Source organism: Procambarus clarkii, chromosome 33 (genome assembly GCF_040958095.1).
Source record: "Procambarus clarkii isolate CNS0578487 chromosome 33, FALCON_Pclarkii_2.0, whole genome shotgun sequence".
In the NCBI taxonomy this organism is placed as follows: domain Eukaryota; kingdom Metazoa; phylum Arthropoda; class Malacostraca; order Decapoda; family Cambaridae; genus Procambarus; species Procambarus clarkii.
The window spans coordinates 42,173,822-42,201,549 of record NC_091182.1 but is presented as its reverse complement, the minus strand read 5'-3'; the positions used below and the strand labels follow the sequence as shown (position 1 = coordinate 42,201,549).

Genomic DNA, 27,728 nt, shown 5'->3' with positions numbered 1-27,728 from the left:
GTACCGTGCTGCCTGATGACCACACAGTAACGTGCTGTCTGATGGCCACACAGTACCGTGCTGCCTGATGGCCACACAGTACAGTGCAGCATGGCCACACAGTACCGTGCAGCACGGCCACACAGTACCGTGCAGCACGGCCACACAGTACCGTGCTATGGAAGACAGTATGGCCTACGGTTCACCTAAAACTGCACACCTAAATCTTCGATATAATCTGTCCTCGGAATATTATTTAAGAACTTTAAACATAATTAATCCTTCATCCTTCCTACTTTATCACTCATCAGCGTCCTGGAATAACAGGGAAAACGAATGAGAGAAGAGAGAAGAGGAGAAGTGAGAGAAGCGCAAACATGTCTCTCCATCCTTCCAGAAAGTTTCAAAATATATTTTAACAATGGCGCTCTGTGAGGAATTTTTAACAGGTGACTGTCACAAAATTTGCGTGAGGGAGGCAGGCGGAGCCTTACGGGTGAGTCGCTGCGATAATTGGCAAGTTCTGGACACCCGGAAATTTCTTCCTAATACTGAAATTATTGACGAGTTTTTGGTGGATAAGACTAGCAACGGCATGATCTCTTCAACGTTAATTGGCTTTTTCACTTGGCACACAAATTTTCCTGTTGGTATATATGTTGTCATGTTGGTATATATGTTGTCACGTTGGTATATATGTTGTCCTGTTGGAATCATAAGGTGGATGACGAGCACAACTATGATGTGGATGAGGCACTCCAGCCTGGGGTGGATGAGGCACTCCAGCCTGAGATGGATGAGGCACTCCAGCCTGAGATGGATGAGGCACTCCAGCCTGGGATGGATGAGGCACTCCAGCCTGGGATGGATGAGGCACTCCAGCCTGGGATGGATGAGGCACTCCAGCCTGGGATGGATGAGTGGCCGGGGTGTGAGAGAAGCGTGGATTATCTCATCCACCTCCAGCATCCACCAGGCAGGCCTGCAGCGCCCCGCCAGGCATCGATCCCGGGTCCTGGCTGAGGTCGTGCCGAGGTCCGCTGAGCCGCTGCTGAGCTGTGGTCAGGTGAGGCAGCTGGCGGAGGTGCGGCCCCAGCACGCTGCCTGCACGGCCGGCTACCTCCACGGCCGGCTGCCTGCACGGCCGGTTGCCTGCACGGCCGGCTACCTCCACGGCCGGCTGCCTGCACGGCCGGTTGCCTGCACGGCCGGCTGCTAGCTAGTTGGGTACTGTGGGTGGCCGGCTGCTAGCTAGTTGGGTAGTGTGGGTGGCCGGCTGCTAGCTAGTTGGGTAGTGTGGGTGGCCGGATGCCTGCTAGTTGGGTAGTGTAGGTGGCCGGATGCTAGCTAGTTGGGTAGTGTGGGTGGCCGGATGCTAGCTAATTGGGTAGTGTGGGTGGCCGGCTGCCTGCTAGTTGGGTAGTGTGGGTGGCCGGCTGCTAGCTAGTTGGGTAGTGTGGGTGGCCGGCTGCTTGCTAGTTGGGTAGTGTGGGTGGCCGGCTGCTTGCTAGTTGGGTAGTGTGGGTGGCCGGCTGCTAGCTAGTTGGGTAGTGTGGGTGGCCGGCTGCTAGCTAGTTGGGTAGTGTGGGTGGCCGGCTGCTAGCTAGTTGGGTAGTGTGGGTGGCCGGCTGCTAGCTAGTTGGGTAGTGTGGGTGGCCGGCTGCTAGCTAGTTGGGTAGTGTGGGTGGCCGGCTGCTAGCTAGTTGGGTAGTGTGGGTGGCCGGCTGCTAGCTAGTTGGGTAGTGTGGATGGCCGGCTGCTAGCTAGTTGGGTAGTGTGGGTGGCCGGCTGCTAGCTAGTTGGGTAGTGTGGGTGGCCGGCTGCTAGCTAGTTGGGTTGTGTGGGTAGCCGGCTGCTAACTAGTTGGGTAGTGTGGGTGGCCGGCTGCTAGCTAGTTGGGTAGTGTGGGTAGCCGGCTGCTAACTAGTTGGGTAGTGTGGGTGGCCGGCTGCCTGTTAGTTAGGTAGTGTGGGTAGCCGGCTGCCTGCTAGTTGGGTAGTGTGGGTGGCCGGCTGCTAGCTAGTTGGGTAGTGTGGGTGGCCGGCTGCTTGCTAGTTGGGTAGTGTGGGTGGCCGGCTGCTAGCTAGTTGGGTAGTGTGGGTGGCCGGCTGCTTGCTAGTTGGGTAGTGTGGGTGGCCGGCTGCTAGCTAGTTGGGTAGTGTGGGTGGCCGGCTGCTTGCTAGTTGGGTAGTGTGGGTGGCCGGCTGCTTGCTAGTTGGGTAGTGTGGGTGGCCGGCTGCTTGCTAGTTGGGTAGTGTGGGTGGCCGGCTGCCCATCCGGCACGTGTGCAGCCTCACACACGACGTCCCGTCTGCCTGCGTTTCCTTCCCCTCTGAGCCTGCCCTCTGAGCCTGCCCCCTGAGCCTGCCCCCTGAGCCTGCCCCCTGAGCCTGCCCCCTGAGCCTGCCCCCTGAGCCTGCCCTCTGAGCCTCCCCCCTGAGCCTCCCCCCTGAGCCTCCCCCCTGAGCCTGCCCCCTGAGCCTGCCCCCTGAGCCTGCCCCCTGAGCCTGCCCCCTGTGCCTGCCCTCCTACCACCTCCCCCATAAGGATGGTGCAGGAAGGTGAGTGTTCCCTCACAGCTCCAGGAGTCACGGCTCCTAAACACCTCTCACAAATCCTCGGGTGATATGATATGCACCACCTCAGAGCCCGTGTTGTTGTTGTTGTTGTATGTGTTGTTGTTGCATGTGATGTTGTTGTTGTATTTTATATGATGTTGTTGGTGTTGTATTTGATGTCTTCTGAATACAACCTTTGATGTGTGGGAACCGTCCGTCTTGACGCTATAGTAGCTATATATATAGCTATATGAGTCGTAGCTATATATATAATCTATCCTTATCTAACAGGGAATAAATAGACATTTTAGTCATGTGAATATATCATAAACAAATTAATTACATATATGTTTGCTTGCGCTTTAGTTCGCTAGCCTTTACGTGTCTAATATATTGTATTTGAGGCCGAGGAGTGATCTTGTGGGACGGTCACCTTGGACACGCTTATTGCTCGAGGTGCTGCACGCTGAAGATGGGCGCTATTGTCAACATCTTTGGTTCCACACCTGTCAGGCACAAGTCCTCTCGTCAAGGGCCAGTAATGGGCTGGACCGGTGAAAGACCGAGTCTATCACTGGCCCAGTCACAGCCACAGTCGAGGTCCACAGCCTCGATCATGTCTGTGGACCTCGACCATGGCTGTGGACCTCGACCATGGCTGTGGACCTCGACCATGGCTGTGGACCTCGACCATGGCTGTGGACCTCGACCGTGGCTGTGGACCTCGACCTTGTCTGTGGACCTCGACCATGTCTGTGGACCTCGACCATGTCTGTGGACCTCGACCATGTCTGTGGACCTCGACCATGTCTGTGGACCTCGACCGTGGCTGTGGACCACGACCATGTCTGTGGACCTCGACCTTGTCTGTGGACCTCGACCATGTCTGTGGACCTCGATCATGTCTGTGGACCTCGACCATGTCTGTGGACCTCGACCGTGTCTGTGGACCTCGACCATGTCTGTGGACCTCGATCATGTCTGTGGGCCTCGACCATGTCTGTGGACCTCGACCGTGGCTGTGGACCTCGACCTTGTCTGTGGACCTCGATCATGTCTGTGGACCTCGACCATGTCTGTGGACCTCGACCGTGTCTGTGGACCTCGACCGTGTCTGTGGACCTCGATCATGTCTGTGGACCTCGACCGTGTCTGTGGACCTCGATCATGTCTGTGGACCTCGACCGTGTCTGTGGACCTCGACCGTGTCTGTGGACCTCGACCATGTCTGTGGACCTCACCTGGGCATCCTTGGCTCTGACTCTGCCCTTACACTCACGGATTCCATCATGTCGAATCATCGTAACAAGGTAAATGTCGTGTCTCTGGCGACTCACTCCGGGTGTCTTAGGCGATATAAGAGTAAGATTGATATAACCGTTTCGTATGAGCCAATAGGAGCTGCTTCACATGTATCAATCATCCATCTGGAGCGTGCTACACATTCTTACATTACTGTGTTCGTATATATTTTGTTAATAGTAATGTCGATGGTATGTACCGCACTGTATAACTTACAAATATTATTACTTCTTAAGCTTGTACTCCTTCACAAGGAGGCGAGCAACGTGCACCTTCTCCTTTAGCAACATTTTGTTGAAAACTGTAAAAAAATAAGATTATGAACTTTGAAAGTTATGCAGAAAGAATTAACTTTGGTAGTGATGTGGGTAACAAGCCGGATGGTGTTTGGTGACAACGGCCGGATAACACTGCTGCAACAGACGGCCGGATAACACTGCTGCAACAGACGGCCGGATAACACTGCTGCAACAGACGGCCGGATAACACTGCTGCAACAGATAGCCGCAGAGCACCACTACAACAGACGGCCGGATAACACCACTATACCAGACAGCCGGACAGTACCCACGTGGCCGGCAACCGAACATGCCGGATGTAGTACACGGCAAATAACCCGCATTGTTAACGTCTCACACCGGAGTACTTGCGAATATCTCCTCACACTCTCACATGCTCCTTCAACACGCACACTCACCGTGTGTATGTGAGTGTGTCTCCCTGGCAGAGTATATATAATACATTACACATTCAGCTTTGCGAGGCACTCGTGTATTATTTCAAGCCCAGGCAGCTACCTAGTTTTTATCGCCAGTTTTATTCGTGGTGGAGCAGCGTGCCTGGCTGACTCAGATAACATTGTCGCGTTGAAGCCCAGCGAGGACCTCCCCGAATCTTAAATCTTTACCGGGTAGGGCCGCTGCCAACCCGCTTTCTCTTGAGACCGCTCTTTTTTCTTGTCCTCTTTTATTTCAATTTGGGTAAATTTGAGAAAGAAAAGTGGTTAGTGATAATATTTCTGGATAGATATTCTTCGGTATATTTTTTAAACTAGCGGGTGTTTTTATATTTTGGATGGTAACCAAGTAGTTGTAGTTTGTGTTAGTGGTTCTTGAGGAGATGAACTCTGACTTGCTTAATGCTGCGGGAGGTGTGTGATGAGTCAGTCACCTGACTAACGTGGCAAGGTTGTGTGAGTAGTGAACCACTCCGCGGGTGTATGACTGCATGCATCTGGCTCATGAGCCGACAATGCAGGTTTCCATATTATATTATATATATATATATATATATATATATATATATATATATATATATATATATATATATATATATATATATATATATACTGAACCGTGACTCTGTTAGCTTTGCCGGCCGACCAGACGGAATCACACTGCGTCCGTGGAAGGGTGGCAGGCAGTTAGCATGGGACTATACTTGCGTATCCACCCTGGCAACGACATACATCACCCTCTCTGCCGGCACGGCAGGAGCCGCAGCGACACACAGAGAAAAACAAAAGTCAGTCAAGTACAGGCAGTTAGATCAAAGGTACAACTTCGTTCCAATAGGGTCTGAGACCCTAGGCCCATGGGGTGAGAGTGCAAGAAGGTTTCTTAAGGATCTTGGTTCCAAGCTCATTGACACCACAAGAGACCCTAGAGCAGCAAGTTTTCTCTTTCAGCGCCTCAGTGTCGCGATCCAGAGGGGAAATGCCCGCTGCATCCTCGGTTCCTGCCCGGCGTCGGAGGAGTTCGAGGAAATCTACAGCCTCTAGGAAGCGAACTTTTTCTTGTGTCCTCTTAATGTTCATTTTTTGTATAAAATCAGATATGTAACTGTATAACCTTGCATAATAAAGTGTACATCATAATAAAAAAAGGGGGGTGGTAGAAGTGAACACTCTTTGTATTCATAGTTAAATGGCAAGTTTTTCCCTGAGTGCTCTGTGTTCCCTTCTCTGAGGCTGTGGGTCCCTATAATTGCACCAGTGGTGGTACCCCTATATATATATATATATATATATATATATATATATATATATATATATATATATATATATATATATATATATATATATATATATATATATATATATATATAATATAATATATTGTTGGGGGTTTCACCTCTCTATTAATTCTCTACCCTTACTCTGGGGTGAGCAATAGTTATGCTCAAGGTAACTCACCGTAGCCCTGCGGGTCTTCCCTCGATCCTCACGGCGCCACTGCACGCCAGGAGAGTCTCCCAGTCAATCTTAACGGCCTCTTATTAAGAAAGAGTGAGAACACGACTCGATTACATCGACCGTCGTGTGCCCTCCCCAACAATAGGGCTCTACGGTTAATCACAAAGTCGCCAACTGGGGTTTAAGGTGGCCAGTAACACCATCAGTGGACTGGTGTATTCAGTGGTAGCCTTGGCAAGGTCACACTCAAAAGATCAGGAATCAGGCAGGTACTTATTGTTATCACTCTAGGTTTACCAGTATAATATAGCCACAAGATCAATGGAGGGAATGATAAAAACACAAAGAGAGTTTTGTATTTTACTTAAAATGTATGAAAGATGTCACAAAGCCAAACAACAACAAATAAATCAGCAAATCCTGACGCGGCCGGAAGTTCCCACGAATAGTCCGCGATCATTAGGTGGCAACACCTCCCCCTCCTCATCAAGTGTCAAGAACAGCTGATCGCAATGGACTCTCCGCGCGAAATTTGCTTGTTTGCTAGATTCACGCGCGCGGTTTCTTTAAATTCTCCAATATTACTAGAAACTCGCACACTCGATATTGGCACAAATAAACCGAATTACTTAGTTACACTGTACTCAGGCTCAAACAGTCTTTTCTACAATCAATGCTATAATGATTCACTGTAATGGTCTTACACTGTTCTTCACTCAGCAATATATTAAGAACTATTAACACTGGAGTTTTCAATACTTTCTCTCGTGGGCGATAACGCAATGATTCACTGTACTCACAAATGATTATTCACTGAATGAACATAGGCATATATATGGTATATAAATCAATCATCAATACATGGAAAATAAATAGTTTCTGGGCACATAGCCTAACCTCCAAATACTGGCATAATCTTATATATATTTTACCACTATATGTTCATATCAAAATCTATAGAAAAATATACACAACACAGTAAATTTATCACTGGTTCCTGGTGCCTGTACACACCAATAATCAACATGAATATTACAAGTACTCTTGATAGTACTGTCTAGCACACTGGTGCTTTACCGTGACATAGGTGAGACTTGCTCACGACATATAAAATCTTCAGGCTAGATAATATAGCCAAATAATATAGCTAACTAAAGGGGAATGGGGAGGGAACTAGAACCACCTACTTCACCCTATCCTCCGATGAGAGTCGAGATGTAGCTCCTGGTCCTCGTGTCGGGAACGCCCCCACACTACACGTCGTCGTGTCCTACCAGAGCCTCTCGTCGTCCCACCGTTTAGCGCGTCGTCTCCGTGCCTCCTCACTGCAGGTCCGTCCTCCTTCTTAACTTCTTGAAGGTTGGAGTCGGTCTCCTGGCCGTCGTCTTCTCCCAGCAACGGCTGTCGCCTACGTCTCGGCTACAATCGTCCGGTTCCCCAAATAGTCCTCTCTTCCTCAGCTACCCAGTGGCTCTGTCAGCCACTACGCTGTCACGAACTGGTGAATTGCCACAGACGTCAACATACGTCACTGCACGGCTTCACTGCTACTGCCACAGTACCTGACTTGAGCACTTGTTGCTCAAATAACCGTCAATTCCCTCTTCTGGTTCAACACATGAACTAGGGAAGACTTCTCAGAGTACTGGCGAACTTCCGATGACGCGTAAATCCACGGGAGCTGGAATAACTGTCCGACTGACAGGACCATTCGTCGCACGCCCAACCTCTATGACGTGTCGTGTCTGACTGCTGGCGCCAGCTCGGCGCGCTGGCCGGACCCCCTTCCTTCGTGACGTCACTTTCGCCACGGGAGGTTTTCATTGGCTCCCGGTGCCACACTGCTGTCGGTGACCAATCCGGTGCCACTGACGTCACACGGTTTTGGCGGGAGATCAGGGAGGTAAGCGCCATCTTGGCTCCCTAAAGGGCCTAAACCACAGGCCAAAATATCACTATTTCACAAATTTCTCGGCTCTCCGAGAACACTTCACTCTCTCCCATATATCAAATTGTAGCCTGCAACGTAGAGAACGCTTGGGAAAAGTAGACATGACTCTTACTGCAGGCGTGGGAGAATTATAAGGGGGGGAACACCGTCACAATATATATATATATATATATATATATATATATATTATATATATATATATATATATATATATAATATATATATATATATATATTAGTATATTTTGGTAGCAGTCTTTCCTGTAGACATATAATATTAAATATGACCGAAAAAGTAAGATTAATAATTCTAACACGAATTTTCTCAATCTTTCGTACATTACGCTTCACTGTTGGAGGTAAATCAAAAATCACTTCTCCAAAATTCATTTTTTATTTCTAGTCTGACGCGACACGGGCGCGTTTCGTAAAACTTATTACATTTTCAAAGACTTCACAAATACACAACTGATTAGAACTTGCGTTTCTCTGATTTTATATCTACATTTGAGTGAGGTGGGAAGGGTGATGTGGCATTAACACAAGACAGAACAATAGGGGATATTAATAGGGTATTAAAAGTATCAACACAAGACAGAACAGAAACAATGGGTATTGAATAGAAGTGTTTGTAGAAAGCTTTCTACAAACACTTCTATTCAATACCCATTGTTTCGTGTTCTGTCTTGTGTTTAAAGTTTGTTTTCACCTCATCCAAAACTGTTGTAACATATCACCTCACCCAAATGCAGGTATAAAATCAAAGCTGTTTAAACTCTGTTTAGTGTTTGCAGGTTATAGTTGTGTGTGTGTAAACTAAAGTCTTTGAAAATGTAATAAGTTATTACGAAACGCGTTCAAGTGTTGCGTCAGACTAGAAATAAAAATTAATTTTGGAGAACTGGTTTTTCAATTACCATCAACAGTGAAAAGAACCATAAGAAATATTGAGAAAATTCGTGTTAGAATTATTAATCTTACTTTTTCGGTCATATTTAATAATATTATATATATATATATATATATATATATATATATATATATATATATATATATATATATATATATATATATGCGAACAAGCCTGAATGGTCCCCAGGACAATATGCAACTGATATATATATATATATATATATATATATATATATATATATATATATATATATATATGTTATATATATATATAACATATATATATATATATATATATATATATATATATATGTTATATATATATATAACATTATATATATATATATATATATATATATATGTTATATATATATATAACATATATATATATATATATATATATATATATATGTTATATATATATATAACATATATATATATATATATATATATATATATATATATATATATATATATATATATATATATATATATATATATATATATATATATGTTATATATATATATAACATATATATATATATATATATATATATATATATATATATATATATATATATGTTATATATATATATAACATATATATATATATATATATATATATATATATATATATATATATATATATATATATATATATATATATATATATCAGTTGCATATTGTCCTGGGGACCATTCAGGCTTGTTCGCATATATATATATATATATATATATATATATATATATATATATATATATATATATATATATATATGCGAACAAGCCTGAATGGTCCCCAGGACAATATGCAACTGATATATATATATATATATATATATATATATATATATATATATATATATATATATATATATATGTTATATATATATATAACATATATATATATATATATATATATATATATATATATATGTTATATATATATAACATTATATATATATATATATATATATATATATATATGTTATATATATATAACATATATATATATATATATATATATATGTTATATATATATAACATATATATATATATATATATATATATATATATATATATATATATATATATATATATATATATCAGTTGCATATTGTCCTGGGGACCATTCAGGCTTGTTCGCATATATATATATATATATATATATATATATATATATATATATATATATGCGAACAAGCCTGAATGGTCCCCAGGACAATATGCAACTGATATATATATATATATATATATATATATATATATATATATATATATATATATGTTATATATATATAACATATATATATATATATATATATATATGTTATATATATATAACATATATATATATATATATATATATATATAATGTTATATATATATAACATATATATATATATATATATATATATATATATATATGTTATATATATATATAACATATATATATATATATATATATATATATATATATATATATATATATATATATATATATATATATCAGTTGCATATTGTCCTGGGGACCATTCAGGCTTGTTCGCATATATATATATATATATATATATATATATATATATATATATATATATATATATATATATATATATATGCGAACAAGCCTGAATGGTCCCCAGGACAATATGCAACTGATATATATATATATATATATATATATATATATATATATATATATATATATATATATATATATGTTATATATATATATAACATATATATATATATATATATATATATATATATATATATATATATATATATATATATATATATATATATATATATATATATATATATATGTTATATATATATATAACATATATATATATATATATATATATATATATGTTATATATATATATAACATATATATATATATATATATATATATATAATGTTATATATATATAACATATATATATATATATATATATATATATATATATATATATATGTTATATATATATATAACATATATATATATATATATATATATATATATATATATATATATATATATCAGTTGCATATTGTCCTGGGGACCATTCAGGCTTGTTCGCATATATATATATATATATATATATATATATATATATATATATATATATATATATATATATATATAATATTATTAAATATGACCGAAAAAGTAAGATTAATAATTCTAACACGAATTTTCTCAATATTTCTTATGGTTCTTTTCACTGTTGATGGTAATTGAAAAACCAGTTCTCCAAAATTAATTTTTATTTCTAGTCTGACGCAACACTTGAACGCGTTTCGTAATAACTTATTACATTTTCAAAGACTTTAGTTTACACACACACAACTATAACCTGCAAACACTAAACAGAGTTTAAACAGCTTTGATTTTATACCTGCATTTGGGTGAGGTGATATGTTACAACAGTTTTGGATGAGGTGAAAACAAACTTTAAACACAAGACAGAACACGAAACAATGGGTATAATATTGGGTAAGTTAAAGGGAAGAATGGAACTGTAAAGGGCCTATTGGCCCATATTTCTTGATGCTTCTATATTGGTGCGGAGTTTTGAAGTGGGTAGAATATAGTTGTGCATTAATTGGCTGTTGATTGCTGGTGTCGACTTCTTAATGTGTAACTCGCAGATATCTAGCCGCCTGCTGTCGCTGTATCTATCGATGATTTCCGTGTTTTTTGTTAAGACTTCTCTGGTGATGGTCTGGTTGTGGGAAGAGATTATATGTTCCTTAATGGCGCACTGTTGCTTATGCATCGTTAATCGCCTGGAAAGAGATGTTGTTGTCTTGCCTATATACTGAATTCTTTGAGGCTTACAGTCCCCAAGTGGGCATTTGAAGGCATAGACGACATTGGTCTCTTTTAAAGCGTTCTGTTTTGTGTCTGGAGAGTTTCTCTTGAGTAGATTGGCCGTTTTCTTGGTTTTATAGTAGATCGTCAATTGTATCTTCTGATTTTTGTCTGTAGGGATAACGTTCCTATTAACAATATCTTTCAGGACACTTTCCTCCGTTTTATGAGCTGTGGAAAAGAAGTTCCTGTAAAATAGTCTAATAGGGGGTATAGGTGTTGTGTTAGTTGTCTCTTCAGAGGTTGCATGGCGTTTCACCTTCCTTCTTATGATCTCTTCAACGAAACCATTGGAGAAGCCGTTGTTGACTAGGACCTGCCTTACCCTACAGAGTTCTTCGTCGACTTGCTTCCATCCTGAGCTGTGGCTGAGAGCACGGTCGACATAAGCGTTAACAACACTCATCTTGTACCTGTCTGGGCAGTCACTGTTGGCATTGAGGCACATTCCTATATTTGTTTCCTTAGTGTAGACTGCAGTGTGGAAACCTCCGCTCCTTTCCATGACTATTCCATCTAGAAAGGGCAGCTTCCCCTCCTTCTCCATCTCGTAAGTGAAACGCAACACAGAACTCCGCTCAAATGCCTCCTTCAGCTCCTGCAGATGTCTGACATCAGGTACCTGTGTAAAAATGTCGTCAACATACCTGTAGTATATGGCCGGTTTCAGGTTCATGTCAACTAAGACCTTTTGTTCGATGGTACCCATGTAGAAGTTCGCAAACAGGACACCTAGGGGAGAACGCATGGCGACCCCATCTACTTGCATATACATGTGCCCATCCGGGCTCAAGAAGGGTGCCTCTTTAGTACAAGCTTGGAGTAGTTTCCTTAGAATATTTTCTGGTATGTCAAGAGGAGTACAGGCCGGATGGCGATACACTCTGTCCGCTATCATCCCGATTGTTTCATCCACAGGTACGTTGGTAAACAGTGATTCTACCAACCAACCTGTGTTCAAGCTCAGCAAGCGGCGTGCCAGTGCCAAAGCTCAGTCAATCACCTAAGAACATCAACTTGGAGACGGAAATTCTCCCGCCGGCGGCCAATTCAAATCGAGCTCAATCTGGGAGTGTCCAATATTTCAGGAGATAACTGGCCGGGTGTAACAAAAGCCAATATCACACTGCTACATTTTCACAGCCTTCACCTGTTACAGCGAGCCTGGTGCGGCGTGACCAGGTCACCTGTGATAACCCTACACCCGCATAACGCATGCTGCGAGTCCATCACAGCTTACTGGAACACAAACTCCCATATACTGTTCTAATAGTCTGCAAGAACAACAGTTGTGTTCATCGAGAGAGGTGAACAACAGCAGATATGCGTTACTTGTTTGAATGGAACAGTCTAATCAACACGCTGGACTTGTGATCCTGTGGTCCCGGGTTCGATCCCAGGCGCCGGCGAGAAACAATGGGCAGAGTTTCTTTCACCCTATGCCCCTGTTACCTAGCAGTAAAATAGGTACCTGGGTGTTAGTCAGCTGTCACGGGCTGCTTCCTGGGGGTGGAGGCCTGGTCGAGGACCGGGCCGCGGGGACACTAAAGCCCCGAAATCATCTCAAGATAACCTCAAGATGGTTACTTGTTTCTGTTGTTTGGTTGCCATTGTTTGGGACGTGAAGGCTGTTAAGCTAATTAGGGGTCCCTCTAGAGGCTTATATCAACTACTGACCGTCCACCAGGAGGCGTCCACAACAGGTTCCTTGTTCCTAACTCATGGGTTCCTGGGGCCAGATTCACGAAGCTGTTACGCAAGTATTTACGAACGTGTACATCTTTCCTCAATCTTTGATGGCTTTGGTTACATTATTAAACAGTTTACAAGCATGAAAACTTCCCAATCAACTGTTGTTATTGTTATAAACAGCCTCCTGGTGCTTCGGGGCTCATTAACTGTTTAATATTTGGAAACAAAGTCGCCAAAGATTGAGAAATAATGTACAGGTTCAACCCGTCCTCGACTCAAGTCCATTCCATCCAGCGGTCGACCCCACAGACGCATTCATAAATGTTAACATGCTGTTCATTCAAAACAGGAATTTTCTCAAATATAAATTAATATTATAATATATTATCATATTGTGCATATATAAGCATAGGTTAGGTTAGGTGTTTAGGTTCTGTTGGCGATTATTTGTATTTGTAGTACGTGGGTGAAGCATTTACAGCGTTGTGGTTCGAATAAAATTCGTCAGTGAAGCACTTGTTCCGGAAGTGTTCGAACGTCAGCAGTTGTGAGTCGTGTGTAAACTGATTTTCATTCATAAACAGCTGGGGGTTTGGCGGGTGCATGGAATCACTTTTGGGTCTTTATTTGGAGGACGGGCTGACAGGTTCGTAAGTGCTTGCGTAACTGCTTCGTGAATCTGGCCACTATCAGGCGAGAGTCTGACTTGGGCGATACATCTTTCAAATGATAACGCAGGTGTCCTAAGGCCACCTTGGCCTTGACAGAAACCTCGCATAAGTGAAAGGAAACGTGCCCAAATATCTGTATCCTTCTGTCGGAATCAACCAGATACCTTTCGGTTGTGACCTGACAGCGCTGACCACTACGCTGTATGACCCTTAAGTAAAGACTTCAATTTCCTTGCGTCTTTGATGGTTTACGTTGTGTAAACCAAGAAAACTGGAGTTGTTTTGGCTACAGAAACATAAGGAGCTGGTCAACCAAGTAATCTGTCCACTCCCAGACTAGTTTTATATATCACTAAACAGTAATTTCAACGAGGAAGTTGATTGCATAGAAATGAGCATGTATTAGACGGCATAGCTTACATATTCTTCCCAGCTTAGTGCCGTCTTTTGATAATTACTTACTAAGATGACATAGATAAATCTGCGATTTAGTAATGTAATTTAAAAATCACAAAATGTGGATGAAAGACTTATGATTCAAAAGATGGAATACCCAAGGTATGTGCTGCTCTCTTGCGGCCACATCGAGAAACATGTCAATGTTTACAAAGCACCGCTGGTATCAGAAGACTGATTTTTTCTTTTTTGCGTTGTAGTTGCGGGCCGAACAACCCAGTGTTCCCTGTGTGGGGCGGGGCCGGTGCTCGTCACCCTGAGGGACTCCACGAGCTCCCAAATCATCTGATTATCTGTGTGTTTACTGGCCGCGAAGCACGTTAGTTCCCGGTGATAAAGTGACAGTCATTTCGCCATTAGGCTTCGCGAGTAACCCTTCACGGGAACGTCGGAGCTCGTAAAGTCCCACGTTCCTCGTCCACATTAACTCAAGTGATTTCTACTATTAGGTAAGTTTATCTATTTAATAGTTTTACTTTTGTTAGTTCGCGGGAGAAATAATCACAGTGTCGTTATTAAATACAGTGTAAATATGTGTCAGCTTTCAGTATACATATTATAATAATATTAGATGTTTACAAGACTTTGCAAACGGAGCCATGGCGCAAGAAAGTATCTTTCCATGATATATAACTTAAAAGGGGAACTGTTTAGGACTTTAATTAAAGTATTTGTTAGTGTGTAAGCTGTTCTTTAGGCCTTAACAGCCGTAGCTAACACTCGTTAATCTCAACGAACCCAAAATTTTCGTTCTGTGGCAAATTTTTGTACTTGGTGCACTCGCTAGATGTCGCACTGTGTACCAAAACATTATATATATAACCAGCCTCATATATATATATATATATATATATATATATATATATATATATATATATATATATATATATATAATATATTACACAGCATGCTGAGCATCCTTGACATAACGTGACAGCATTACATTCCCGCCTGTAGAGAGAAGAAAGGTTGTCACAATATGACTGCTTGCTGTACATAGCTACAAACTTTGTTTAGCTGTGGTGGGAGCGCCGGAGAACACAAGTGGTACACCTGCTGGTAATAAGGGGACTGTAATAAGGGTAATAAGGGTAATGTAATAAGGGTAATGAATGTCGGGAAGTAAATGCCACCTTTATTCTGGAGCAGAGAGCAGGTGGGGCAGAGGCAAGGTGTCAACAGTACACAATGTTATATAAAAGTGTCAACAAGTGTGATCCTTGGCCGCCTGTTATTGCTTCTCTCTATCTCCTATGTTATGGTGTCTCTTCCTGGTGGTCCTGGTGGACCTGGTGGACCTGGGAGGTGGACCTGGGAGGTGGACCTGGTGGTCCTGGTGGACCTGGTGGACCTGGGAGGTGGACCTGGGAGGTGGACCTGGTGGACCTGGTGGACCTGGTGGACCTGGGAGGTGGACCTGGGAGGTGGACCTGGTGGACCTGGTGGACCTGGGAGGTGCAGGTGGTGGACCTGGTGGACCTGGTGGACCTGGTGGACCTGGGAGGTGGACCTGGTGGACCTGGGAGGTGGACCTGGTGGACCTGGGGGACCTGGGAGGTGCAGGTGGTGGACCTGGTGGTCCTGGTGGTCCTGGTGGACCTGGTGGTCCTGGGAGGTGGACCTGGTGGACCTGGGAGGTGGACCTGGTGGACCTGGGATGTGGGGGTGGTGGACCTGGGGGACCTGGGAGGTGCAGGTGGTGGACCTGGTGGACCTGGTGGACCTGGTGGACCTGGGGGACCTGGGGGACCTGGGAGGTGCAGGTGGTGGACCTGGTGGTCCTGGTGGTCCTGGTGGACCTGGGAGGTGGACCTGGTGGACCTGGGAGGTGGACCTGGTGGACCTGGGATGTGGGGGTGGTGGACCTGGGGGACCTGGGAGGTGCAGGTGGTGGACCTGGTGGACCTGGTGGACCTGGTGGACCTGGTGGTTCTGGGAGGTGGACCTGGGAGGTGGACCTGGTGGTCCTGGGAGGTGGACCTGGTGGTCCTGGGAGGTGGACCTGGTGGACCTGGGATGTGGGGGTGGTGGACCTGGGGGACCTGGGATGTGGGGGTGGTGGACCTGGTGGACCTGGGATGTGGGGGTGGTGGACCTGGGGGACCTGGGAGGTGGACCTGGTGGACCTGGGATGTGGGGGTGGTGGACCTGGGGGACCTGGGATGTGGGGGTGGTGGACCTGGGATGTGGGGGTGGTGGACCTGGGGGACCTGGGAGGTGGGGGTGGTGGACCTGGGGGACCTGGGAGGTGGACCTGGTGGACCTGGACCTGGTGGACCTGGGAGGTGGACCTGGTGGACCTGGGAGGTGGACCTGGTGGACCTTGGAGGTGGACCTGGTGGACCTGGGATGTGGGGGTGGTGGACCTGGGGGACCTGGGATGTGGGGGTGGTGGACCTGGGGGACCTGGGAGGTGCAGGTGGTGGACCTGGGAGGTGGACCTGGTGGACCGGGGACACGCAGGCGGGGGGGGGGGAGGGGGCACACACCAGTAAGGTGTTGAGGTGTCGTCCAAGACCAGCGGAAGGTTTCACAGTTCCTGGACTGTGTAAGACTTATCATTGTTCAACACTTCCCAGGTGTTGGACGCTGAGTAGATCAGCCGCTGACACGTGGTTCATAGACCCTAGACCTTAGGCCTATCACCCGCTGACACGTGGTTCATAGACCCTAGACCTTAGGCCTATCACCCGCCGACACGTGGCTCATAGACCCTAGACCTTAGGCCTATCACCCGCAAGAGGATTATTATTAGCTACCAACAAATATATATTAGGCCTAAACAAGGTTTATATTATAGTAAACTTTCACTGTATACACACTGGGGAGCGGGAAGTACACCTCTCTCTGGAGTGTACTGTACACCTGTGCCACAATACCCTGATGTTATCGAGTTATTATGACATAATGAACACGTAAACAATTTTAGGAAGCTGTTATCGCAACCCGCCTCTACACGGACGCCGTCTTGTTGAATCAGTTCTAATACACAATGTACCCAACATGAACTTGAGTCCTGGCTTTGTTGCTGTGGACTTTTCCCTTTCACAGTATATACTCAAATGCTCTAAACTTTGTAACAAACGTGACCTAACATAAGCTTACCTCTTCCATTTATCTTTCTTTCTCTTTCCCTTCATTCTTTTTCTTTCCCTTGTTTTCTCTTACGATCCCTTTCTTATTCCTGTTACTATCCCTCTTTATTACACTTTGCTTTTCGTACCTTTTGCCTTGCATTTTCTTCCTCTAAGATTTTCTTTTCACCTCTCTCTTGGTTATTTATTTCCTTCGCCTCCTTCCCTCATGACAATGGACTTGAGAATGGTCCAGGACGGACCGAAACGTCGTCGTCGTCCCTTCACCTTCTAGTGAGTGGTCTGGTCAACTAGGTTCCGTTAAGCAGAGTCAACTACTCAGTATTATATTGAGTTGTCATTTAATATAAATAATTTAACGAATTGAACGTTTTACTGTGATTAAATACTCATATGAGATAAATATTTTAATGATTTGAGTTAGTTTAATAGTACCTAGGACTACACAGTGTATGTAGTGACTGGTTAGTAAGTTAGCCTTAACAACCCTTCAGAGGTTGGTCAGTAGGCTGTTGCCTTAACAACCCTCTCTTGGGCAAGAGGTGGTAAGCCACCACCAAACTATGCCAGTCCTCCCTCAGGGCCACAAACACGGGCCCCCAACACCCCACACCACACACCAACACGTGGGCCCCAACCTACAAAGTCATGGTAGTTTACCAGCGAGGTTAACGACGTAGTTTACAATGTTGGGAAAGTGATAGCAAAGGGATATAATTTTAGTTTTATTGTGTTTATCCCATAAGCTGTTTTTTATTTGATTTTTTATACCAAACATATTTAATAGTTGTTGTTGCATCATGGTTAAAATAATTGCTTTAAATAATTTATTATTAATACATATTCATACTATTTTATTGTATTTGTAATACATATTTAAGTGGTTGTTCATTTTTTAAATACATAGAAACCATTAAAACGTTAAAGAGTTTAGCCAACAATTACAAAGCTTCGTCTTTAACTGCACAATACGTATTATTTGAGCAAATCCACAAGGGCCGTGACGAGGATTCGAACCTGCGTCCGGGAGCATCCCAGACACTGCCTTAATCGACTGAGCTACGACACGGTTAAAAGGGTTGAAACCGAAGTTCTACTGAACTTCCCGGACGCAGGTTCGAATCCTCGTCACGGCCCTTTGTGGATTTGCTCATTTGAGGCATCACATTAGTGTGATCTCTGTGTATAATGTATTATTTGGTTCGTTAAAACAGGTGTATTAAATAATTTTGACTAGGATGACAGGTGACATTTTTATCTATTTAGTTAAAGGTCTTCCAAAGACGTCAATGACACCATTTGGTAAACGTTCTCTGAAGAACTTTTGCACCTTTGTTATGGAGAACATAAAAATAACATAGGTGCTGTGTCCGACAATAAGTGGGAAAATTCACTTTATGTAAAGTACATTTATCGCTGCTGACCTAGAGTTACTTATCACAGGATCTGTATATTCATCTTTGTTGACTTCCTGCACGTGAGAGGTGGACCACCAGTGTCCCCGTGAGCACTGGCGGTCACTGTCAGCTGTCAGTGGCCTCACAGCACACACTGGCGGTCACTGTCAGCTGTCAGTGGCCTCACAGCACACACTGGCGGTCACTGTCAGCTGTCAGTGGCCTCACAGCACACACTGGCGGTCACTGTCAGCTGTCAGTGGCCTCACAGCACACACTGGCGGTCACTGTCAGCTGTCAGTGGCCTCACAGCACACACTGGCGGTCACTGTTAGCTGTCAGTGGCCTCACAGCACACACTGGCGGTCACTGTTAGCTGTCAGTGGCCTCACAGCACACACTGGCGGTCACTGTTAGCTGTCAGTGGCCTCACAGCACACACTGGCGGTCACTGTTAGCTGTCAGTGGCCTCACAGCACACACTGGCGGTCACTGTTAGCTGTCAGTGGCCTCACAGCACACACTGGCGGTCACTGTTAGCTGTCAGTGGCCTCACAGCACACACTGGCGGTCACTGTTAGCTGTCAGTGGCCTCACAGCACACACTGGCGGTCACTGTCAGCTGTCAGTGGCCTCACAGCACACACTGGCGGTCACTGTCAGCTGTCAGTGGCCTCACAGCACACACTGGCGGTCACTGTTAGCTGTCAGTGGCCTCACAGCACACACTGGCGGTCACTGTTAGCTGTCAGTGGCCTCACAGCACACACTGGCGGTCACTGTTAGCTGTCAGTGGCCTCACAGCACACACTGGCGGTCACTGTCAGCTGTCAGTGGCCTCACAGCACACACTGGCGGTCACTGTCAGCTGTCAGTGGCCTCACAGCACACACTGGCGGTCACTGTTAGCTGTCAGTGGCCTCACAGCACACACTGGCGGTCACTGTTAGCTGTCAGTGGCCTCACAGCACACACTGGCGGTCACTGTTAGCTGTCAGTGGCCTCACAGCACACACTGGCGGTCACTGTCAGCTGTCAGTGGCCTCACAGCACACACTGGCGGTCACTGTTAGCTGTCAGTGGCCTCACAGCACACACTGGCGGTCACTGTCAGCTGTCAGTGGCCTCACAGCACACACTGGCGGTCACTGTTAGCTGTCAGTGGCCTCACAGCACACACTGGCGGTCACTGTCAGCTGTCAGTGGCCTCACAGCACACACTGGCGGTCACTGTCAGCTGTCAGTGGCCTCACAGCACACACTGGCGGTCACTGTTAGCTGTCAGTGGCCTCACAGCACACACTGGCGGTCACTGTTAGCTGTCAGTGGCCTCACAGCACACACTGGCGGTCACTGTTAGCTGTCAGTGGCCTCACAGCACACACTGGCGGTCACTGTCAGCTGTCAGTGGCCTCACAGCACACACTGGCGGTCACTGTTAGCTGTCAGTGGCCTCACAGCACACACTGGCGGTCGCTGTCAGTGGCCTCACAGCACACACTGGCGGTCACTGTTAGCTGTCAGCGGCCTGACAGCACCCCGAGGCCCACCAAGCCGTCGGCTGGTCACCGGAAGGTACATATAATAACTTTAACATTGACACACTATACACAGTAACAATGATGTGTTTATCATACTTCAACCTTAAGGTCCTGAGACGTGTCACTGGAAGCAAGGCTGCAGCTCCTCCTGCCAGCCTCGAGTATGACAGGTGTAGTGGAGTGCCACCACTACACACTCAGCACGGCAGGTGTAGTGGAGTGCCACCACTACACACTCAGCATGACAGGTGTAGGGGAGTGCCACCACTACACACTCAGCATGACAGGTGTAGGGGAGTGCCACCACTACACACTCAGCACGGCAGGTGTAGTGGAGTGCCACCACTACACACTCAGCATGACAGGTGTAGGGGAGTGCCACCACTACACACTCAGCGTGACAGGTGTAGGGGAGTGCCACCACTACACACTCAGCGTGACAGGTGTAGGGGAGTGCCACCACTACACACTCAGCGTGACAGGTGTAGGGGAGTGCCACCACTACACACTCAGCGTGACAGGTGTAGGGGAGTGCCACCACTACACACTCAGCGTGACAGGTGTAGGGGAGTGCCACCACTACACACTCAGCATGACAGGTGTAGGGGAGTGCCACCACTACACACTCAGCATGACAGGTGTAGGGGAGTGCCACCACTACACACTCAGCGTGACAGGTGTAGGGGAGTGCCACCACTACACACTCAGCATGACAGGTGTAGGGGAGTGCCACCACTACACACTCAGCATGACAGGTGTAGGGGAGTGCCACCACTACACACTCAGCATGACAGGTGTAGGGGAGTGCCACCACTACACACTCAGCATGACAGGTGTAGTGGAGTGCCACCACTACACACTCAGCATGACAGGTGTAGGGGAGTGCCACCACTACACACTCAGCATGACAGGTGTAGGGGAGTGCCACCACTACACACTCAGCATGACAGGTGTAGGGGAGTGCCACCACTACACACTCAGCATGACAGGTGTAGGGGAGTGCCACCACTACACACTCAGCATGACAGGTGTAGGGGAGTGCCACCACTACACACTCAGCATGACAGGTGTAGGGGAGTGCCACCACTACACACTCAGCATGACAGGTGTAGGGGAGTGCCACCACTACACACTCAGCGTGACAGGTGTAGGGGAGTGCCACCACTACACACTCAGCATGACAGGTGTAGGGGAGTGCCACCACTACACACTCAGCGTGACAGGTGTAGGGGAGTGCCACCACTACACACTCAGCATGACAGGTGTAGGGGAGTGCCACCACTACACACTCAGCATGACAGGTGTAGGGGAGTGCCACCACTACACACTCAGCATGACAGGTGTAGGGGAGTGCCACCACTACACACTCAGCATGACAGGTGTAGGGGAGTGCCACCACTACACACTCAGCATGACAGGTGTAGGGGAGTGCCACCACTACACACTCAGCATGACAGGTGTAGGGGAGTGCCACCACTACACACTCAGCATGACAGGTGTAGGGGAGTGCCACCACTACACACTCAGCATGACAGGTGTAGGGGAGTGCCACCACTACACACTCAGCATGACAGGTGTAGGGGAGTGCCACCACTACACACTCAGCATGACAGGTGTAGGGGAGTGCCACCACTACACACTCAGCGTGACAGGTGTAGGGGAGTGCCACCACTACACACTCAGCATGACAAGTGTAGGGGAGTGCCACCACTACACACTCAGCGTGACAGGTGTAGGGGAGTACCACCACTACACACTCAGCATGACAGGTGTAGGGGAGTGCCACCACTTGACAGTGGTAAAAAACAAACATATATGATAACATTGTTTACATAGCGTTGGTCCTCTGGAAAGTTATGTGTATATAGACATGTGTTTAAGTAACAATAATCCTATTTGGATAACAGGATGTAATATTAAAGTGTAAATGCTTATAGTTTGGCAACTAAATTTCATATGTCACAGGGTATATCAACATTATTTTAGTTTATATATATATATATATATATATATATATATATATATATATATATATATATATATATATATATATATATATATATATATACACACCGGTGCAAAAAATACTACTCTATCTACCTAAGGACTTCAGAAGGTTTCAGTAAACTGGTTCACCAGATTAACTTAACTTTACAAAAAAGTGAATACAATAATTTTGTCCTGAAATGGTTATGAAAACTTCTTTTTACCCAATATTCTTTTTCGTTAAAATTGTTTATATTTACAAATTGGTTCAAATGCTGCATATGAAAAGTAAATTTAGTTTTATAAAGCCAAGAACCTTGACAGTATGAAGAGCTCTCTCGTGGTAACAGTTTGAAAGATTCTGTTGTAATAAGAAAGTTTTAAATATTGACAGTAAACAGCGTGAGACTAAATTAGACCAACATAATTACTAAACTTCTTTAAGCTAAATTAGACCAACTTAATATTAATCTTCTGGCTGCTAAGATATTAATGATTGAATATAATTAATAATTGTCTGGAAGAAAAGGGCCAAATATCAGCCTAAGTAAAAATTTTGATCTAAATATATATATATGTATATATATATAATATATAATTCATGTAAATAAACTGTGTAAAACCTGACATATTGTTGATATAAATTTCAACAGATAATAGCATCAATATGCAAATAGGAAACTCTGATATATAAACTTTTTAAAATATTCTCATAACAATAAATAGTGTTTCAGTGTATTGAAATATCTGTATTAAAGTTACACTACAATATCCTACATGATCACGATACAATTTGCATGCTACTGTAAGTCACATAAGGACACCTAGCCCGCAATATGTGTTTCTACTCAAACATGAACATTCCTGAAGTGCGGTTCCTACTTTGCTAATGCATAATTACTCGAGACTAAGTTATCAAATCATTGAAATCCTGCTTCAGGATGTGTTTTCTGAAGGTGGTGGTGTTTAATACAATAAATATTACTGTAACCCCCATAGAAACACTACGGAAGGTATGGTGGTCAGGTTCTTGCTGCCGCCACACCTGCCGGAGTCACCTGGAGAACACATTAGCTCTTGTAGTGAAACTCGCCATGAACACTTTTGCCTACACTGGTGTCGATATTGAGCGCCGTGAAATATTTGTTGCATGAAACAGTAACTTCTGATACAGTGAGGGAACGTCTCATGAAACAGTAACTTCTGATACAGTGAGGGAACGTCTCGTGAAACAGTAACTTCTGATACAGTGAGGGAACGTCTCATGAAACAGTAACTTCTGATACAGTGAGGGAACGTCTCATGAAACAGTAACTTCTGATACAGTGAGGGAACGTCTCGTGAAACAGTAACTTCTGATACAGTGAGGGAACGTCTCGTGAAAAAGTAACTTCTGATACAGTGGGGGAACGTCTCATGAAACAGTAACTTCTGATACAGTGAGGGAACGTCTCGTGAAACAGTAACTTCTGATACAGTGAGGGAACGTCTCGTGAAACAGTAACTTCTGATACAGTGAGGGGAACGTCTCATAAAACAGTAACTTCTGATACAGTGAGGGAACGTCTCGTGAAACAGTAACTTCTGATACAGTGAGGGAACGTCTCGTGAAACAGTAACTTCTGATACAGTGGGGGAACGTCTCATGAAACAGTAACTTCTGATACAGTGAGGGAACGTCTCGTGAAACAGTAACTTCTGATACAGTGAGGGAACGTCTCCTGAAACAGTAACTTCTGATACAGTGAGGGGAACGTCTCATAAAACAGTAACTTCTGATACAGTGAGGGAACGTCTCGTGAAACAGTAACTTCTGATACAGTGAGGGAATGTCTCGTGAAACAGTAACTTCTGATACAGTGAGGGAACGTCTCATGAAACAGTAACTTCTGATACAGTGAGGGAACGTCTCATGAAACAGTAACTTCTGATACAGTGAGGGAACGTCTCATGAAACAGTAACTTCTGATACAGTGGGGGAACGTCTCGTGAAACAGTAACTTCTGATACAGTGGGGGAACGTCTCGTGAAACAGTGTTTCAGGGATCATCAACAAGAGGTAATGTGTTCACTAAGACGAGTCGGCTAATGTTCTGGAGTATAGACCAGTAGCCGCGGTGGACGGTGTCAGACGAACACAAGGGCGTGTTCTTGAACGAGGCGAGATCAACCATTCTGAGGACGCGACTAATAATGTGTCCTGGGTACACACACGCGTCACCGACACACACACACCAGGCTATACAGCTTCCATCCGCACACCTCGTCTATCACTCATCACTCTGGTGGTGTTAGTATTAACTACATGGCTTCAGAGAGTGAGATTTTTCTGAGAGGCCAAGAAAGCTAATTTTCAACGGCGCCATTCCGGGTAAATTTGTCAGGTATGATCACTAGTGAGGAGCCGTCTACTGCATGTGCTGGACCGTCGGTGTCTCCTGGGGGTGGAGGCCGACGCTGGTCGCCTCCTGGGGGTGGAGGCCGACGCTGGCCGCCTCCTGGGAGTGGAGGTCGACGCTGGCCGCCTCCTGGGGGTGGAGATCGACGCTGGCCGCCTCCTGGGGGTGGAGGTCGACGCTGGCCGCCTCCTGGGGGTGGAGGTCGACGCTGGCCGCCTCCTGGGGGTGGAGGTCGACGCTGGCCGCCTCCTGGGGGTGGAGGTCGACGCTGGCCGCCTCCTGGGGGTGGAGGTCGACGCTGGCCGCCTCCTGGGGGTGGAGGTCGACGCTGGCCGCCTCCTGGGGGTGGAGGTCGACGCTGGCCGCCTCCTGGGGGTGGAGGCCGACGCTGGCCGCCTCCTGGGGGTGGAGGCCGACGCTGGCCGCCTCCTGGGGGTGGAGGTCGACGCTGGCCGCCTCCTGGGGGTGGAGGTCGACGCTGGCCGCCTCCTGGGGGTGGAGGCCGACGCTGGCCGCCTCCTGGGGGTGGAGGCCGACGCTGGCCGCCTCCTGGGGGTGGAGGCCGACGCTGGCCGCCTCCTGGGGGTGGAGGCCGACGCTGGCCGCCTCCTGGGGGTGGAGGCCGACGCTGGCCGCCTCCTGGGGGTGGAGGCCGACGCTGGCCGCCTCCTGGGGGTGGAGGCCGACGCTGGCCGCCTCCTGGGGGTGGAGGCCGACGCTGGCCGCCTCCTGGGGGTGGAGGCCGACGCTGGCCGCCTCCTGGGGGTGGAGGCCGACGCTGGCCGCCTCCTGGGGGTGGAGGCCGACGCTGGCCGCCTCCTGGGGGTGGAGGCCGACGCTGGCCGCCTCCTGGGGGTGGAGGCCGACGCTGGCCGCCTCCTGGGGGTGGAGGCCGACGCTGGCCGCCTCCTGGGGGTGGAGGCCGACGCTGGCCGCCTCCTGGGGGTGGAGGCCGACGCTGGCCGCCTCCTGGGGGTGGAGGCCGACGCTGGCCGCCTCCTGGGGGTGGAGGCCGACGCTGGCCGCCTCCTGGGGGTGGAGGCCGACGCTGGCCGCCTCCTGGGGGTGGAGGCCGACGCTGGCCGCCTCCTGGGGGTGGAGGCCGACGCTGGCCGCCTCCTGGGGGTGGAGGCCGACGCTGGCCGCCTCCTGGGGGTGGAGGCCGACGCTGGCCGCCTCCTGGGGGTGGAGGCCGACGCTGGCCGCCTCCTGGGGGTGGAGGCCGACGCTGGCCGCCTCCTGGGGGTGGAGGCCGACGCTGGCCGCCTCCTGGGGGTGGAGGCCGACGCTGGCCGCCTCCTGGGGGTGGAGGCCGACGCTGGCCGCCTCCTGGGGGTGGAGGCCGACGCTGGCCGCCTCCTGGGGGTGGAGGCCGACGCTGGCCGCCTCCTGGGGGTGGAGGCCGACGCTGGCCGCCTCCTGGGGGTGGAGGCCGACGCTGGCCGCCTCCTGGGGGTGGAGGCCGACGCTGGCCGCCTTCTGGGAGTGGAGGTCGTTCCTCTCCCACAGTTTATGTAAGCTGTAAAGCTTAATTGCAGAAGCTTACTGTTTAGGGTTTTGTAATAAAGTGCGATGTAGTTGTGTCTGAGCGACTCAGACACATTATGATCCGCACATCTCCGACAACCTGGCCTCCCCATTAATGTGTCAGGCTATGGACGCTAAGTCCGAAAGTGTACAGATAGAGCGCAGTTAAGCCAGTGTACGCTGCTGGGTGACATCCTACTGGGGTAACGTTGTGCACGCTCTGCTCTCTTGTTATCAAAGAAACTATACATTATAGTCCATCATTGTCTTAGCATCATGACTGAAACATCATAATATATAAATTTTAGTGCATTCATGAAAACTATTTTCCTCTTTTCATATTTGTATCATTAGGCAGTAAGTGACGAGGATCGCTGACTTAGAACTGTACTCACCTAGTTATGCTTGCGGGGGTTGAGCTTCCGCTCTTTGGTCCCGCCTCTCAACCGTCAATCTAGTGGTGTACAGATTCCTGAGCTTCTCGAACTCTCTAACATATCTACACTTGAAACTGTGTATGGAGTCAGCCTCCACCACATTACTTCCTAATGCAATCCATTTACTAACTACTCTGACACTGAAAAAGTTCTTTCTAATGTCTCTGTGGCTCATTTGGGTACTCAGCTTCCACCTGTGTCCCCTTGTTCGTGTACCACCAGTGTTGAATAATCCCTCCTTGCCTACCCTGTCAATTCCCCTTAGGATTTTATATGTGGTGGTCATGTTTCCTCGAGCTCTTGTGTCTTCCAGCGACGCGAGGTGCAGTTCACGCAGCCTTTCCTCGTAACTCGTGCCTCTTAGTTCTCGGACTAGTCTAGTGGCATACCTCTGAACTTTTTCCAGCTTCGTCTTGTGCTTGACAAGGTACGGGCTCCATGCTGGGGCCGCATACCCCAGGATTGGTCTTACGTATGTGATATACAAGTTTCTGAATGATTCCTTACACAGGTTCCTGAAGGCAGTTTTGATAGCCAGCCTCGCAATCGCCGCTGATATTATTTTTTTTATGTGGGCTTCAGGAGACAGGTTTGGCGTGATATCAACTCCTAGATCTTTTTCTCTGTCCGTCTCATGAAGGACTTCACCTCCCATTCTAGCCTTCTATTTTCTCCGCCTACTTTCATTACTTTACATTGACTTGGGTTGAACGTTAGCAGCATTTGTTAGACCATTCCTTCAGTTTGTTTAG

General features: G+C 46.2%; 2 protein-coding genes across 2 annotated transcripts in view; both read left to right on the top strand.

Moving 5' to 3' along the window:
- The first annotated feature begins 3,514 nt into the window (after positions 1-3,514).
- LOC123765322 (uncharacterized) lies at positions 3,515-26,530 on the top strand. Its single transcript, XM_069335449.1, has 2 exons — positions 3,515-3,899; positions 25,011-26,530. The coding sequence occupies exons 1-2, from the start codon at positions 3,515-3,517 to the stop codon at positions 26,528-26,530; spliced, it is 1,905 nt and encodes a 634-aa protein (XP_069191550.1).
- LOC123765232 (uncharacterized) overlaps positions 14,712-27,728 on the top strand; it is a 27,978-nt gene continuing 14,961 nt past the window's right edge. The window contains exon 1 of the mRNA XM_045753725.2: positions 14,712-15,043. The gene's annotated coding sequence lies outside the window, so the exon portion shown is untranslated. The remainder of the gene's footprint in view (positions 15,044-27,728) is intronic.